This window comes from Notolepis coatsorum (genome assembly GCF_963971535.1).
Source record: "Notolepis coatsorum genome assembly, chromosome: 11".
NCBI classification, from domain to species: Eukaryota; Metazoa; Chordata; class Actinopteri; order Aulopiformes; family Paralepididae; genus Notolepis; species Notolepis coatsorum.
The window spans coordinates 4,425,212-4,443,696 of NC_140175.1; the positions used below are offsets into that span (position 1 = coordinate 4,425,212).

Genomic DNA, 18,485 nt, shown 5'->3' on the forward strand with positions numbered 1-18,485 from the left:
TCTGGTGTCAACATGTCTCCTGAAACCTGCTAGAGGACGTCTGGTGTCAACATGTCTCCTGAAACCTGCTAGAGGACGTCTGGTGTCAACATGTCTCCTGAAACCTGCTAGAGGACGTCTGGTGTCAACATGTCTCCTGAAACCTGCTAGAGGACGTCTGGTGTCAACATGTCTCCTGAAACCTGCTAGAGGACGTCTGGTGTCAACATGTCTCCTGAAACCTGCTAGAGGACGTCTGGTGTCAACATGTCTCCTGAAACCTGCTAGAGGACGTCTGGTGTCAACATGTCTCCTGAAACCTGCTAGAGGACGTCTGGTGTCAACATGTCCGTCCTGAAACCTGCTAGAAGACGTCTGGTGTCAACATGTCTCCTGAAACCTGCTAGAGGACGTCTGGTGTCAACATGTCTCCTGAAACCTGCTAGAAGACGTCTGGTGTCAACATGTCTCCTGAAACCTGCTAGAAGACGTCTGGTGTCAACATGTCTCCTGAAACCTGCTAGAGGACGTCTGGTGTCAACATGTCTCCTGAAACCTGCTAGAAGACGTCTGGTGTCAACATGTCTCCTGAAACCTGCTAGAGGACGTCTGGTGTCAACATGTCCGTCCTGAAACCTGCTAGAGGACGTCTGGTGTCAACATGTCTCCTGAAACCTGCTAGAGGACGTCTGGTGTCAACATGTCTCCTGAAACCTGCTAGAAGACGTCTGGTGTCAACATGTCCGTCCTGAAACCTGCTAGAAGACGTCTGGTGTCAACATGTCTCCTGAAACCTGCTAGAGGACGTCTGGTGTCAACATGTCCGTCCTGAAACCTGCTAGAAGACGTCTGGTGTCAACATGTCCGTCCTGAAACCTGCTAGAGGACGTCTGGTGTCAACATGTCTCCTGAAACCTGCTAGAGGACGTCTGGTGTCAACATGTCCGTCCTGAAACCTGCTAGAGGACGTCTGGTGTCAACATGTCTCCTGAAACCTGCTAGAGGACGTCTGGTGTCAACATGTCTCCTGAAACCTGCTAGAGGACGTCTGGTGTCAACATGTCCGTCCTGAAACCTGCTAGAGGACGTCTGGTGTCAACATGTCTCCTGAAACCTGCTAGAGGACGTCTGGTGTCAACATGTCTCCTGAAACCTGCCGTCTGGTGTCAACATGTCTCCTGAAACCTGCTAGAGGACGTCTGGTGTCAACATGTCTCCTGAAACCTGCTAGAGGACGTCTGGTGTCAACATGTCTCCTGAAACCTGCTAGAGGACGTCTGGTGTCAACATGTCTCCTGAAACCTGCTAGAGGACGTCTGGTGTCAACATGTCCGTCCTGAAACCTGCTAGAGGACGTCTGGTGTCAACATGTCCGTCCTGAAACCTGCCGTCTGGTGTCAACATGTCTCCTGAAACCTGCTAGAGGACGTCTGGTGTCAACATGTCCGTCCTGAAACCTGCTAGAGGACGTCTGGTGTCAACATGTCCGTCCTGAAACCTGCCGTCTGGTGTCAACATGTCTCCTGAAACCTGCCGTCTGGTGTCAACATGTCCGTCCTGAAACCTGCTAGAAGACGTCTGGTGTCAACATGTCTCCTGAATTTTTTTTTTTTTTTATCCACTTTTTCTCCCATTTTCTATATTTTTCTCCCATCCCAATTTCGTATCATCCAATTCAACCCTCCCCTGTCACGGACGCTGTTTCTTGCCTCCCACAAGCCGGCTGCAATGTGGACTAAGTCATACATAGCACAAGTCCCCTCCGGTACTTGAGGTAACAGCAGTCGCATCTTTTCACCTGCGCAGCTCGATCTCTCAGTGGCGAGGAGTAACGCGTGGGAGGCTCACGCTGCCCCTGACACTTCCTGATTCTACTGCGCAGGCGCACCAACCGACCTGTAGGAGTCGCTGTCCACAACGCCCGATCCCCACCCATCAGTTTCCCACCCCCTAATACGGCCAATGTGTATTAGTACGGACGACCAGCTAAACTGAAAGCAAATGTGGAGCGCTGGGCTCGAACTGACGAGACCAGCGTCTCCAGCATTTCGTGGCGAGCGCCTTGCCCACTACGCCACGTAGCCGCGCCCATCCTGAAACTTTATATATCTCCATATAGTAGTAACTTTGACAAGTGCAGGATTACTATTAGACACGTCAGCCGCTAGCAGATTCTTCCCGACCCCCTAAAGAGGCCTAAAAAAGGCAAACTGGAAAATGGATTGCGTTGTGTTTCTTTCACGGCTGTGGTTACAATTCTCTCCGTCGGGTTATGAAGGACCGTATAGCAGGTGGTCTCTGCTGAGGAGACGCAGCATTAAGGACACACTAAGGCTTCGGCTCTGGGATGGAAACTAACCCAAAGCCAGGTCTCTCCACGGTCTGAGTGGCTCCTTATCAAGGTGGGTCTCATGTGACAGAAAGGGAATTCTTGATTAAAAGGTTTTGTGGATTAGAGAGATTAGAGATTAACAGCGGGACATGGAAAATACACTACAATAATGCCAAGGATTCTTCATTCAGTAACAGAATACAACATACAACAAACACAGTGACGACCAGACTCCACAAGGGGGCGCTCTGGGGTGGAGACGTGCCCGCAGACGGAGGAGTCGTCCCTCGCGCTGCTGCTCAGAAGGCTTAACCGGCGAAAAAAGGGAGAAATTTCATTGGCTGAGAGACGTCGGTGAGATGACACCACTTTGTGTTTTTGGCCTTTTTTTTCTTGACTCTGGCGACTTCTCCGTTATCTCCTCACTTCCGACTAAACAATATATACGTACATGTTTTCCTTTGGTTAATAGAGAAGAAAAAAAAAAAGAAAAAAAAAGAAAAAGACAGAAAATACAATACATACAAAAAAAGGAGAGATGAGAAAGTTAGCTAGGTTTGTTTCCCCTCTTGAGAAGAGCTTGCTAGTCACAGCCCTCGTCGGGGTGAGCTTTAGATTCTAAACCCAAAGTCAGGTTTAGTTAAGGGTTTAAAAGAAGCGGGTTAGGCTTCTCAAGAAAGGCTCTTCTGACAATCACAGTGGTTTAGAATACAACTCGAGAGCAACTGTTCATTTAGAATGACATGACGGAGAGGAGGAGGAGGAGGAGGAAGAGGAGGAGTTAAGACCTCTTCCTCCTGGTGTCTGATCTCTCTCACACTTTGTTTTCATCTTTTCTATTGTTCCATGTCATCATGGTCAAGTCTCAGGCCTCAAGGTGCGGCTGGCAACAAAACTTTATCAGGTGGCAGGTTCCTATAGGAGGGAGAGAGAGAGACGGAGAGAGGGAGAGACAGAGAGAGGGAGAGAGAGAGACAGAGAGGGAGAGAGAGACAGAGAGAGAGACAGAGAGGGAGACAGAGAGAGGGAGAGAGAGAGGGAGAGACAGAGAGAGGGAGAGAGACAGAGAGGGAGAGACAGGGAGGGAGGGAGAGACAGAGAGGGAGAGACAGAGAGAGAGAGAGACGGAGAGAGGGAGAGACAGAGAGAGGGAGAGACAGAGAGAGGGAGAGAGAGACAGAGAGGGAGAGACAGGGAGGGAGGGAGAGACAGAGGGAGAGACAGAGAGAGAGAGAGACGGAGAGAGGGAGAGACAGAGAGAGGGTGAGACAGAGAGAGGGAGAGAGACAGAGAGAGAGAGAGAGAGAGAGAGAGGGAGGGAGAGACAGAGAGGGAGAGACAGGGAGGGAGGGAGAGACAGAGAGGGAGAGACAGAGAGGGAGAGACAGAGAGAGAGAGGAGAGGAAGAGTTGTCGTAAACTGGGAAAGGGTGATATTTGGTTATGACTTGAACATGTTATTGTGATATTAAACTGGGGTGATATTTGGTTATGATTACATGTTATTGTGATATTAAACTGGGGTGATATTTGGTTATGATTACATGTTATTGTGATATTAAACTGGGAGAAAGTGATATTTGGTTATGATTACATGTTATTGTGATATTAAACTGGGAGAATGTGATATTTGGTTTATTTACATTTACATTTAGTCATTTAGCTGACGCTTTTATCCAAAGCGACTTACAAGTTCTGTACGACAAGTCATCAGGAAGAGGGCACAACTCTATCAGCTGAGCAACAATGTTCATCAAAGTGTTGAGTGCTACAGTGTAGGTTAGTTTATTAGGACAAGTGCACGACAGTAAGGTTAGTTAGTAGGGGTGGGGGGGAAAACATTTATACGTAGTAGTATCGCGATACTTTGCGTGGCGATACTGTATCGATACATGGAGGCCAAGTATCGATATTTAATTATTCATAAAAAAATAAATTATTATTTGTTGTATTTTTTGTATATATTTTTTTTTGTATAAGGAAGTTGCATTGTTCATTTCAATACCTGTAATAGTACAGTAGTCCACACACACATGTGCATTCAGTTAAGTTGGAATATGACTGTAATACAAACAGTTCAGTTTGTCATGCAACACAGATTACAGTGTTGACATCCGTCTGTTTGAGAAAATACGATGTTCTGCAATAAAGATGATTGAAGTGAGATGAACAGACTGAAAACTTTATTTTATTAGATAAAACACGTCGACAAAGTTTTACTTTGCAGTTGAAAAAAGGTAATAAATCGCAATATATCGCAATATTAATATCGCAATATATTTAGTATCGCAATACTATCGTATCGTGACTCAAGTATCGTGATAGTATTGTATCGTGAGGCCTCTGGTGATTCCCACCCCTATTAGTTAGGGTTCGATTTTTTTAAATTTTTTATTATATACAATATTCCTTTTTCAGATAATGGTTATGACTTGAACATGTTATTTACCTGGAACTGGTGCGGCACCGGAGTCCAAGTCGAATCTCATCTGTAGCTTTTCTGCTGCTGCATCAGTCCCACGTTCTCATACACTCTGGAGCTGTCGTCCCTCATCCTGGGAGCGCACGCACGCACACACACACCACACACAACACACACACCACACACACTCAATGTGAATCACTACCCACTTTCAAAACTACTCTCAAGGGACACCTACGGGAGACTGCAATTCGAAACTGGCCCCTGTAAATGTCCTAACCCAACCCCCTCCAATGTACAGTCATTTACATTTATGGTTGTCAATATTCCAATGTACAATTTTGCTTGTTTGTACATTGTCTCCCCCCCCCCCAATGTACAGTTTTGCTTGTTTATACAGTGTTTCCCCCCCCCCCCCCCAACCACCTCCAATGTAAATTACCCAGTATGGTTGTCAATATCCCAATGTACCCAACCCCCCCCACACAACCCCACCCAACCTCCTCCAATGTACAGTTTCTACGTCAAATGTATATACTCCCTTTTCTGGACTCTTTTTGTATCACAAACAGTACTGTATTTGCAAATCTGGTATGTCATAAATGTATAGATGTAGCAGTACTGTCTATCTGTATGTCATATATGTCCTGATGAATTGAAAATGGGGGACCCTGATATAAACAAGACGAAAGTCTTTCTCTGGTCTGCATCCCCTTAACAATTGTGTGTATTGAGCTGTACTGTACTGTACCCATTCTGCAATCTGTTAAATAAGTTTTCAATCAATCAATCAATCAAACACACCACCACACACACGCCAGTGAGACTGTGCAGTGCTTTATGCAGCATGTGATAAGGACATCATCAACCCTTTCACTGCCACACTACAGAAGGTTAACCCTTTACTATCACACTACCGACGGTTATCCACTTTTTCCTCCTTATTTTAAAATGTTTCTCCCATCCCAATTTCATATTGCCAATTCTCCCCTTAAATTCTCCCCTCCCCCTGTCTTGAACGTTGCTAGACTATGCCTCCCACTGGTCGGCTGTAGTGAGGATAGAAGCCTTGCTGCATCACGTGTCCCCTCCGGTACACGAGGAGGCAGCCTGTTGCATCTTTTCACCAGACAGCGCGGTCTCTCAGTGGCGAGGAGTAACGCGTGGGAGGCTCACGCTGCCCCCCCGATACTTCCTGTCTCTGCTGTACAGGCGTCCCCCGACCGACCTGTAGGAGTCGCTGTCCACAACGTCCAATCCCCACCCATCGACTTTCCACCCGCTACCTCTGCCAATTGAGATAGTATATGACTCTGGGAGTCGGGGCCGGAGTCTCTTGCATTGGTGACGAGCGCAATCTCCTCTACGCCACCCAGCCGCCCTAAGGGTTAACCTTCTGTAGTGTGGCAGTGAAAGGGTTAACCTGCTGTTGTGTGGAAGTGAAAAGGTTAACCGTTTGGTAGTGTGGCAGTGAAAGGGTTAAAAAGTGTGAATGGATGAGAGACAGCGTGAATGGATGAGAGGCAGCGTGATTGGATGAGAGGCAGCGTGAATGGATGAGAGGCAGAGCGTGATTGGATGAGAGGCAGATCGTGATTGGACGAGGCGGGCTGGACTCACTCTGTACAGGTGGGGGTGGGGAGGGGCGTGCCGGGAGGCAGGGGACTCTGTTCTCCTCCAGTCAGGTCGCAGAGAGAGTACTTAATGTTAGTGTACTCTCTGCCTTTAATCTTACTCTTCTGTTGGGAGAGAGAGAGAGAGAGAGAGAGAGAGAGAGAGAGAGAGAGAGAGAGAGAGAGAGAGAGAGAGAGAGAGTACTTAATGTTAGTGTACTCTCTGCCTTTAATCTTACTCTTCTGTTGGGAGAGAGAGAGAGAGAGAGAGAGAGAAAGAGAGAGAAAGAGAGACTGATCAACAACTAAAAAGAACCTTGACAAAATACAGACTGAGTGAGCACAGCCTCTCTGTTGAAAAGGGGAGGCACAGGAAAACCTGGCTTCCTGCAGAGCAAAGGCTGTGCTGTCATTGCATCCTCAGTGAGCCTGAAACTGAGTTGCACTTCCTCACCAAATGTGAAAAATATAAATATATTAGAGAAATGCATTTTAAAAAATTTGAATTAATAAAAAAAGGCTTTCTTGCACTACCAGATACAGGAAAACTACCGGTCCTACTAGGGGAGGACTCAACATGCTGTGAGCTAGCAGCAGCCTATGTTGCTGCCTGCCACAAACTGAGGGACAGTGAGTGACAGTCACCTGACATGTTTACACCGTAATACTTGATGTTTTATTTTACGATGATATTTTGTATGTACTTATATCTGTTTGTAATCCATGTTTATGTTTAATATTGCTTTGGCAACATGTAGAAGTACGTCATGCCAATAAAGCCATTTGAATTGAGAGAGAGAGAGAGAGAGAGAGAGAGAGAGAGAGAGAGAGAGAGAGAGAGAGAGAGAGAGAGAGAGAGACAGAGACAGAGACAGAGACAGAGACAGAGACAGAGACAGAGAGAGAGAGAGAGAGAGAGAGAGAGAGAGAGAAAGAGAAAGAGAAAGAGAGAGAGAGAGAGAGAGAGAGAGAGAGAGAGAGAGAGAGAGAGAGAGGGAACTTAATGTTAGTGTACTCTCTGCGTGTAATCTTACTCTTCTGTTGGGAGAGAGAGAGAGAGACAGAGAGAGAGAGACACAGAGAGAGAGAGAGAGAGAGAGAGAGACACAGAGAGAGAGAGAGAGAGAGAGAGAGAGAGACACAGAGACAGAGAGAGAGAGAGAGAGAGACAGAGAGAGAGAGACACAGAGAGACAGAGAGAGAGAGAGAGAGAGACAGAGAGAGAGAGAGAGAGAGAGAGAGACACACACAGAGAGACACAGAGAGAGAGAGAGAGAGAGTGGAAGAGAGACCTTGTCCACCACCCACCTGCTCCTCCTCGATGCGTCTCTGCAGCGTCTCGATGTAATGCTGCACGGCCATGTAGATGAACCTGTACTGGGCCTCCGTCTGCACCATGCCCGAGCGCTGAGAGCGCACCATCTGGATGGTCTTAGGCACGTCGATATCACAGTCCACGCCTGCAGGAGATCAGCACAACGCATTGGTACACGCACCCATTAATCCCATCTGTGACACACACACACACACACCCCTCAATCCCATCTGTGACACACACACACACACACACACACACCCCTCAATCCCATCTGTGACACACACACACACACACACACACACACCCCTCAATCCCATCTGTGACACACACACACACACACCCCTCAATCCCATCTGTGACACACACACACACACACACACCCCTCAATCCCATCTGTGACACACACACACACACACCCCTCAATCCCATCTGTGACACACACACACACACACACACACACACACACACCCCTCAATCCCATCTGTGTCACACACACACACACACCCCTCAATCCAGGGCTGTACAGTGCCAGATATATGTTGCACGTGCTACAGCAACATCGATCTGTGCGATGAATGGATTTACTTCAGCAGCACCGGTGCGATAGGCATTCGGTTCATATCGATACTCTTATTTTGAAAATCCCGTGGCGGGTCTCATTTCCGCCCCAAGCGCAGCTCCAGCCATAATAATATCTATGGCTCCGGCAGCTAACAACGTTCGTTCATATCGATACTCTTATTTTGAAAATCCCGTGGCAACTCGGCGAGTCGTATCCGCCCCCAGTCCATGCTGCTAATGTCTGCTGGCATTAAAGCAGAGGAGCAGGGCTACACAGCAGTGCGCCTATTTTGCGACCTGAAATAAGTCTGTGCTGTTTTTTTTCCTCTCACAACGGGTGAAATGCACCCATCATGCTTTGCATCGTCGCCATTCCTCCTTTATGCCCACATCGCACAATTAACGTTACGTTAGCGTAAGCTAACAAGCTAATCCTGATCGGAGGCGGAGCCATAGAGAGAACAGCAGTGTGGACTGGGGAAGGGGGGGGCACTCTCCCTTTCTCTGTGTGTGTGCGTGCGTTTGGAAAGACGATGAAGTCAGGAGTATATTATAGTAAACTGAGGATTACTGAGGATGGACAGATAATGTTTGATATTCAAATATAAAAAAATAAATAATAATAAATGAATTCATGATCATCATGCAACATAAAACAATTGTAGAAACGGTTTGGGAGAGGAAGGGGTTTTAGCTTGCGTGTTGTGAGTTGTTCCAAAATAATTTACTTGAAGTTTAAAGCTCAATATATCAAAACGTGGCACTTTACAGTGAACAGGAGGTCTATTTGTATTAAAAATAGATAGTTTTTTCATTTAAATGTCTGGAAGAGCTAAATAAATTCTTTTCAAATTATATTGTGTTAAATGGGCTTATGATATCGTCTCATATCGATTGCAGGCACCTGCATCGTATCGTATCGTGGCAGATATTGGCAAATATCGTATCGTTGTCCAAAGAATCGATATCGTACCGTGATGAAACTGGTGATTCCCACCATATAGTAGAGTCCATACATCCAACACCAAATCCCATAATTCCTTACACGTAACGTGTCTGGCTGTGTGACGTCAACTTGTCAGCATGAAAATGACAGCCAAACATGGCACTGCAACTAAATAACACAAATACAATAGGCACATTTGTGACTGTTACAAATATAACACGTTTTATACTTGTGCTACAAGATTTTGGCCTGTGCTACAAAACTATCAACGTCTGTAGCACCAGTGCTGCTATGTGCAAAAAAAGTTAACGTACAGCCCTGCCTCAATCCCATCTGTGTCACACACACACACACACACACACACACCTCAATCCCATCTGTGACACACACACACCCCTCAATCCCATCTGTGACACACACACACCCCTCAATCCCATCTGTGTCACACACACACCCCTCAATCCCATCTGTGAGACACACACACCACTCAATCCCATCTGTGACACACACACACCCCTCAATCCCATCTGTGACACACACACACCCCTCAATCCCATCTGTGTCACACACACCACTCAATCCCATCTGTGACACACACACACTGTCTCTGTGTTTAAGATGCAGTTACCTTTTTCTCGGATGACATCGATGAGGATGTCAATCACTATAAATGTTCCCGTTCGACCAATCCCAGCACTGGAGAGACGAGGGGGAGAAGAGCAGAGTGAGTTTGACATGTTTTAATAATAACAGTAGAGCCCCACAGGGCCCACCTCCCCTCCGCTTCAGGAAGAGCTGCCTATATATGGTCATAGCATCTGGACATTAGATCCTACTGTAAATGATACATTAGATCACACTGTAAATGATACATTAGATCACACTGTAAATGATCCATTAGATCACACTGTAAATGATACATTAGATCACACTGTAAATGATCCATTAGATCACACTGTAAATGATACATTAGATCACACTGTAAATGATACATTAGATCCTACTGTAAATGATACATTATATCCTACTGTTAATGATACATTAGATCACACTGTAAATGATACATTAGATCACACTGTAAATGATCCATTAGATCACACTGTAGATGATACATTAGATCCTACTGTAGATGATACATTAGATCCTACTGTAAATGATACATTAGATCCTACTGTAGATGATACATTAGATCCTACTGTAGATGATACATTAGATCCCACTGTAGATGATACATTAGATCCTACTGTAGATGATACATTATATCACACTGTAAATGATCCATTAGATCCTACTGTAGATGATACATTAGATCACACTGTAAATGATACATTAGATCACACTGTAAATGATACATTAGATCCTACTGTAGATGATACATTAGATCACACTGTAAATGATACATTAGATCACACTGTAGATGATACATTAGATCCTACTGTAGATGATACATTATATCACACTGTAAATGATACATTAGATCCTACTGTAAATGATACATTAGATCCTACTGTAAATGATACATTAGATCACACTGTAAATGATACATTAGATCCTACTGTAAATGATACATTAGATCACACTGTAAATGATACATTAGATCACACTGTAAATGATACATTAGATCACACTGTAAATGATACATTAGATCACACTGTAAATGATCCATTAGATCACACTGTAAATGATCCATTAGATCACACTGTAAATGATACATTAGATCCTACTGTAGATGATACATTAGATCACACTGTAAATGATACATTATATCACACTGTAAATGATACATTATATCACACTGTAGATGATACATTAGACATTAGATCCTACTGTAAATGATACATTAGATCACACTGTAGATGATACATTAGACATTAGATCCTACTGTAAATGATACATTAGATCCTACTGTAGATGATACATTAGATCCTACTGTAGATGATACATTAGATCCTACTGTAAATGATACATTAGATCCTACTGTAGATGATACATTAGACATTAGATCCTACTGTAGATGATACATTAGATCCTACTGTAGATGATACATTAGACATTAGATCCTACTGTAGATGATACATTAGATCCTACTGTAGATGATACATTAGACATTAGATCCTACTGTAAATGATACATTAGATCCTACTGTAGATGATACATTAGACATTAGATCCTACTGTAGATGATACATTAGATCCTACTGTAGATGATACATTAGATCCTACTGTAGATGATACATTAGATCCTACTGTAAATGATACATTAGATCCTACTGTAGATGATACATTAGATCACACTGTAAATGATACATTAGATCCTACTGTAGATGATACATTAGATCACACTGTAAATGATACATTAGGTAAATGATACATTATATCACACTGTAAATGATACATTAGATCACACTGTAAATGATACATTAGATCACACTGTAAATGATACATTAGATCACACTGTAAATGATACATTAGATCACACTGTAAATGATACATTAGATCCTACTGTAAATGATACATTAGGTAAATGATACATTAGATCCTACTGTAAATGATACATTAGATCACACTGTAAATGATACATTAGATCACACTGTAAATGATACATTAGATCCTACTGTAAATGATACATTAGATCCTACTGTAAATGATACATTAGATCCTACTGTAAATGATACATTAGATCACACTGTAAATGATACATTAGGTAAATGATACACTAGATCACACTGTAAATGATACATTAGATCACACTGTAGATGATACATTAGATCCTACTGTAAATGATACATTAGATCCTACTGTAAATGATACATTAGATCCTACTGTAAATGATACATTAGATCACACTGTAAATGATACATTAGATCACACTGTAAATGATACATTAGATCCTACTGTAAATGATACATTAGATCACACTGTAAATGATACATTAGATCACACTGTAAATGATACATTAGATCCTACTGTAGATGATACATTAGATCCTACTGTAAATGATACATTAAATGATACATTAGATCCTACTGTAAATGATACATTAGATCCTACTGTAGATGATACATTAGATCCTACTGTAGATGATACATTAGATCACACTGTAAATGATACATTAGATCACACTGTAAATAATCTTTGATTTAATCTCAAAGGATCGTCGAGAGCGAGCTCTCATTTACAACGACGTCGAGAAATACAACATGCAATAAATACAGTCGGCAACAGAAAGTTAATTAATTAAACATTTTTAAATAATTAACTGTGGTGAAGTGGTTTGCTATTAAATATTTAAACTGACCAATAGATACTAATGAATGTGTCCGGGGCACAGACGCTAAAAGCAGGTTTTCCTAATTCAGTGCAAACTCTAGGAACCTTAAGTGTATTAAGAAGAATTTGTTCTTACGTAATCGCTTCCCTGGATAAATAAAGGTTAAATAAATAAATAAATCAAATTAAGAGAAAGTATGATACGGTCCAGAGCTCCAATCCAGCAATACATGCAGTGCTTCCCATATATTACCTAGAGTGTGGCGGCCTCTCATTTGTCCCGCCACAGTTTTATAATGAACCGAAAATGTTTTTTGTATAATTAACAAAAAAAAAAAAAATTATATTTGTTTATTATACAAAAAAAAATCGGTTCATTATAAAACTGTGGCGGGACAAATTAAGACTATAAAGTTTGCCAATAGGGATGTATCAGTAGTATTGGCAGTGGCAGGAGTAGTCGTAATAGTAATCCAGTATATTTATTTATTAAAAAAAAAAAAAAAAAAACAGTTCAACACAGGTTTTGCTTCATTTCTTTGGCGGCTCAAATGTACGCTGCTCTAGTCGATTTAGTGTTTTGAGCACAAAGTTCATCATAGATCTGGCCTCTTTATTTTGCTCTCAAAGTGCACAAGATTGATGCGTTTAACTTTAAAATGTACCACAAAAAAATACGTGTGTGTTTACCTGCAGTGGACCACTATGGGCCCGGCTTCCACGATGCTCTCTTGTTTCAGGTTCACCTCCTCTAAGAAGTCCAGCACCCCCCCCGGGTCGGTGGGCACGCCGTGGTCCGGCCAGGCCCTGAAGTGGTACTGCCACACCGTGCGCTCCGTGTTGCCCTGGTAACACATCACACACACACACAACATCACATAGTGCCACACCGTGCGCTTAGGGCTGGGCGATATGGCCTAAAAATAAAATCCCAGATTATTATTATTATTTTTTTTATACGATTTACGATTTTAACCGATTTTTTTCTCTTGAGCAAAAAAAATTTATATTATTTTTTATTTGACAAAAAAAATTCAAACCAAGATGAATGTCCCTATTGGGATTAATAAAGTGCAAATCTAACTTTCACCAAACATCACTTTTTGTAAAACAAAAGGAGACTAAAAAAATTTTTTTTTTTTTTTTTTCTTTTTTTTTTTTCTAAATCGTCCTAAATCATTAATTCGAATTAATCAAAATATCGATTAATCGCCCAGCCCTACGTGCGCTCCGTGTCGCCCTGGTAACACATCACACACACAACATCATATAGTGCCACCGGGCCCTGAAGTGGTACTGAACTGTCTCAACAGGGTGGGTTCTTGTCACAGCTGAACTGTCTCAACAGGGTGGGTTCTTGTCACAGCTGAACTGTCTCAACAGGGTGGGTTCTTGTCACAGCTGAACTGTCTCAACAGGGTGGGTTCTCTTGTCACAGCTGAACTGTCTCAACAGGGTGGGTTCTTGTCACACAGCTGAACTGTCTCAACAGGGTGGGTTCTCTTGTCACAGCTGAACTGTCTCAACAGAGTGGGTTCTTGTCACAGCTGAACTGTCTCAACAGGGTGGGTTCTTGTCACAGCTGAACTGTCTCAACAGGGTGGGTTCTCGTCACAGCTGAACTGTCTCAACAGGGTGGGTTCTTGTCACAGCTGAACTGTCTCAACAGGGTGGGTTCTTGTCACAGCTGAACTGTCTCAACAGGGTGGGTTCTCGTCACAGCTGAACTGTCTCAACAGGGTGGGTTCTTGTCACAGCTGAACTGTCTCAACAGGGTGGGTTCTTGTCACAGCTGAACTGTCTCAACAGGGTGGGTTCTTGTCACAGCTGAACTGTTTCAACAGGGTGGGTTCTTGTCACAGCTGAACTGTCTCAACAGGGTGGGTTCTTGTCACACAGCTGAACTGTCTCAACAGGGTGGGTTCTTGTCACAGCTGAACTGTCTCAACAGGGTGGGTTCTTGTCACAGCTGAACTGTCTCAACAGGGTGGGTTCTTGTCACAGCTGAACTGTCTCAACAGGGTGGGTTCTTGTCACGGCTGAACTGTCTCAACAGGGTGGGTTCTCTTGTCACAGCTGAACTGTCTCAACAGGGTGGGTTCTTGTCACAGCTGAACTGTCTCAACAGGGTGGGTTCTTGTCACAGCTGAACTGTCTCAACAGGGTGGGTTCTTGTCACAGCTGAACTGTCTCAACAGGGTGGGTTCTTGTCACAGCTGAACTGTCTCAACAGGGTGGGTTCTTGTCACACAGCTGAACTGTCTCAACAGGGTGGGTTCTTGTCACAGCTGAACTGTCTCAACAGGGTGGGTTCTTGTCACAGCTGAACTGTCTCAACAGGGTGGGTTCTCGTCACAGCTGAACTGTCTCAACAGGGTGGGTTCTTGTCACACAGCTGAACTGTCTCAACAGGGTGGGTTCTTGTCACAGCTGAACTGTCTCAACAGGGTGGGTTCTTGTCACAGCTGAACTGTCTCAACAGGGTGGGTTCTTGTCACAGCTGAACTGTCTCAACAGGGTGGGTTCTTGTCACAGCTGAACTGTCTCAACAGGGTGGGTTCTTGTCACACAGCTGAACTGTCTCAACAGGGTGGGTTCTTGTCACAGCTGAACTGTCTCAACAGGGTGGGCTCTTGTCACAGCTGAACTGTCTCAACAGGGTGGGTTCTTGTCACAGCTGAACTGTCTCAACAGGGTGGGTTCTTGTCACAGCTGAACTGTCTCAACAGGGTGGACTCTTGTCACAGCTGAACTGTCTCAACAGGGTGGGCTCTTGTCACAGCTGAACTGTTTCAACAGGGTGGGTTCTCGTCACAGCTGAACTGTCTCAACAGGGTGGGTTCTTGTCACAGCTGAACTGTCTCAACAGGGTGGGCTCTTGTCACACAGCTGAACTGTTTCAACAGGGTGGGCTCTTGTCACAGCTGAACTGTCTCAACAGGGTGGGTTCTTGTCACAGCTGAACTGTCTCAACAGGGTGGGTTCTTGTCACAGCTGAACTGTCTCAACAGAGTGGGTTCTTGTCACAGCTGAACTTTCTCAACAGGGTGGGTTCTCTTGTCACAGCTGAACTGTCTCAACAGGGTGGGTTCTTGTCACAGCTGAACTGTCTCAACAGAGTGGGTTCTTGTCACAGCTGAACTTTCTCAACAGGGTGGGTTCTCTTGTCACAGCTGAACTGTCTCAACAGGGTGGGTTCTCTTGTCACAGCTGAACTGTCTCAACAGGGTGGGTTCTCGTGTCACAGCTGAACTGTCTCAACAGGGTGGGTTCTTATCACCCTCCAGCCCCCCAGCCTCCCAGCCCTCCAGCCCCCAGCGCGTGGCTCCTCTCTGGTCCTCACGCGAACACAGACAGGACTCACCTGGCCCACCTTGGACAGCTTCAGCTCCCCCTCAGGATGTAGGCGTGGTGGCTCCTCTCTGGTCCTCACGCGAACACAGACAGGACTCACCTGGCCCACCTTGGACAGCTTCAGCTCCCTCAGGATGTAGTCGTGGCTCCTCTCTGGTCCTCACTCACGCGAACACAGACAGGACTCACCTGGCCCACCTTGGACAGCTTCAGCTACCTCCTCAGGATGTAGTCGTGGTGGCTCCTCTCTGGTCCTCACGCGAACACAGACAGGACTCACCTGGCCCACCTTGGACAGCTTCAGCTCCCTCAGGATGTAGTCGTGGTGGCTCCTCTCTGGTCCTCACGCGAACACAGACAGGACTCACCTGGCCCACCTTGGACAGCTTCAGCTCCCTCAGGATGTAGTCGTGGTGGCTCCTCTCTGGTCCTCACGCTGAACACAGACAGGACTCACCTGGCCCACCTTGGACAGCTTCAGCTCCCTCAGGATGTAGTCGTGGTGGCTCCTCTCTGGTCCTCACACGAACACAACCAGGACTCACCTGGCCCACCTTGGACAGCTTCAGCTCCCTCAGGATGTAGTCGTGGGCGGCCGTCTCCTTGACGTTGCGGACGCGCATGGCTCCGTACTCCTTCAGCGCGGACATGTCCGGCCAGTACTTCACACACTTGCTCTGTCGAGGCACAAGAAGAACAGAGATGCTCCGTGAACCCGCTGGTGTTTACTGTGTGGCCTTCACTTCAGGAGCACGGGAGCAGAGCTGTGAATCTTCACTGGCCTCACGATTCCATTAGGATTCAGCTGTCCACGATTCTATTAGATTCAGCTGTCCACGATACTATTAGATTCAGCTGTCCACGATTCTATTCGATTCAGCTGGCCTCACGATTCTATTAGATTCAGCTGTCCACGATTCTATTCGAGTCAGCTGTCCACGATTCTATTAGATTCAGCTGTCCACGATTCTATTAGATTCAGCTGTCCACGATACTATTAGATTCAGCTGTCCACGATACTATTAGATTCAGCCGGCTACAATTCTATTAGATTCAGCTGTCCACGATTCTATTAGATTCAGCTGTCCACGATTCTATTAGATTCAGCTGTCCACGATACTATTAGATTCAGCTGTCCACGATTCTATTAGATTCAGCCGGCTACAATTCTATTAGATTTAGATATGCACGGTTCTATTAGATTCAGCTGTCCCACGATTCTATTAGATTCAGCTGTCCACGGTTCTATTCGATTCAGCTGTCCACGATTCTATTCGATTCAATTCTACGATGCATCTCAATAATATATTACATCTAGTGATGTTCAATATTGGCTTTTTTACCGATATCCGATATACCGATATTGTCCAACTCTTAATTTCCGATACCGATATCAACCAATACATGCAGGGTTTCCCCCCGAAATAACGGAATAATTTCAGGTAATTAACATTACATATCTCTTGTCGTGGAATAAACACAACATTATACATACTTTTGACAATAAATAAAATAAGAATTTGTTCTTACTTTCTTGCCTGGGTAAATAAATGTTAAATAAAAAGATTTAAAAATAACCTTTTCTTTTGAAAACCGATACCGATCATTTCCGATATTACATTTGAATGCCAATATCGGTAGGCCGATAATATCGGACATCCCTAATTACATCCTCAATTTTATAATCTATATTACTGCACATGGCAACTTTTTCAGCAATTAATACAAGCAGTCAGATAAATTTACTTTTATTTAGAAAGTTCTTAAATCAGAATGTCTAAATAAATGTCTTTACTAGCGTTGCATGATACACAAATACTAGGAAGGTATCTCGATACCCAGCTGTTCAATACTCCATTTTCAAACGGTTCAATACTCCATTTTATTAGTATCAATACTTTTCAGTGTTTCCCCTAGGATTTCTTTCAGGGGGGGGTGGTAGGCCCACCAAACTTCTAGTGTTGTCGCGGCGTGTCACGGATATGTGGTGTCAACAGTGTCGTCATAGACGCGCGCAGTAAGGCGGTTGTTAGTATCTGTGCATTTCACTGAGCTGAAATTAAACAATTGCACATAAATTAGGTAAATAAATATTAACACATAAATTAACTTATTTACATTTTTTTCTTTTTTTTAAACAATATGTAGCTTATTTACAATTGTACATACAGTAGTGACAACACACATGAACTATTTACAATACAGGGACAGTGTTTCCCACAGGATTTTCTCGGAATGGATTTGGTAGGTTTTTTCTGGATCTCCGTAGACCGTGCCACACCACCGTTTTAAAGTCTTAGTGAATTGATTGATTTATATGAAAACCGATTTATGTACAATTTAGCTAGCTCGCCAAGCGTGCCGGCCCGCCAATGCAATGGTAGGGGAAACACTGCTTTTAGATGACCGGGGCACTAGCTTTGCGTAGTGGCCGTGTCAACAGTGTCAGCAGAACACAAACCAAGGCTTGGGAATATTCACAGATATCGCTGAATGTCTTATTTATTTCATAATACAACGTTTCTGAATGGATGTTTGGATTAAACCAAGTTGTATGCAGTGATGAACAGTCTTTCCCAGCGGAACACAAGTGAATTAACATTACAGGGTCGCGCTACGCATGCTTAGCTGGCTAACGTTAAGATAGCAGGAGCCGTCTGCCAACAAAGATGTTGTTTCAACAAATGTATTC

General features: G+C 44.2%; 1 protein-coding gene across 2 annotated transcripts in view; it reads right to left on the bottom strand.

Annotated features, from left to right (window-relative positions):
• Nucleotides 1-725: 725 nt before the first annotated feature.
• ptpn11a (protein tyrosine phosphatase non-receptor type 11a) overlaps nucleotides 726-18,485 on the bottom strand; it is a 37,322-nt gene continuing 19,562 nt past the window's right edge. The window contains exons 10-17 of one of the 2 annotated variants that reach the window (XR_014620254.1): nucleotides 16,339-16,470; nucleotides 13,130-13,284; nucleotides 9,799-9,866; nucleotides 7,654-7,805; nucleotides 6,353-6,471; nucleotides 4,760-4,865; nucleotides 2,080-3,226; nucleotides 726-773 (exon numbers count right to left, since the gene is read on the bottom strand). Coding sequence is in view for 1 of the 2 variants with exons in the window: in XM_084324604.1 (XP_084180730.1) it covers nucleotides 4,796-4,865; nucleotides 6,353-6,471; nucleotides 7,654-7,805; nucleotides 9,799-9,866; nucleotides 13,130-13,284; nucleotides 16,339-16,470 (696 nt within the window). In the remaining variant the exon portion in view is untranslated. Of the gene's footprint in view, nucleotides 774-1,933; nucleotides 3,227-4,759; nucleotides 4,866-6,352; nucleotides 6,472-7,653; nucleotides 7,806-9,798; nucleotides 9,867-13,129; nucleotides 13,285-16,338; nucleotides 16,471-18,485 lie in introns of those variants that run through there. The other variant, XM_084324604.1, reaches the window with a different exon arrangement.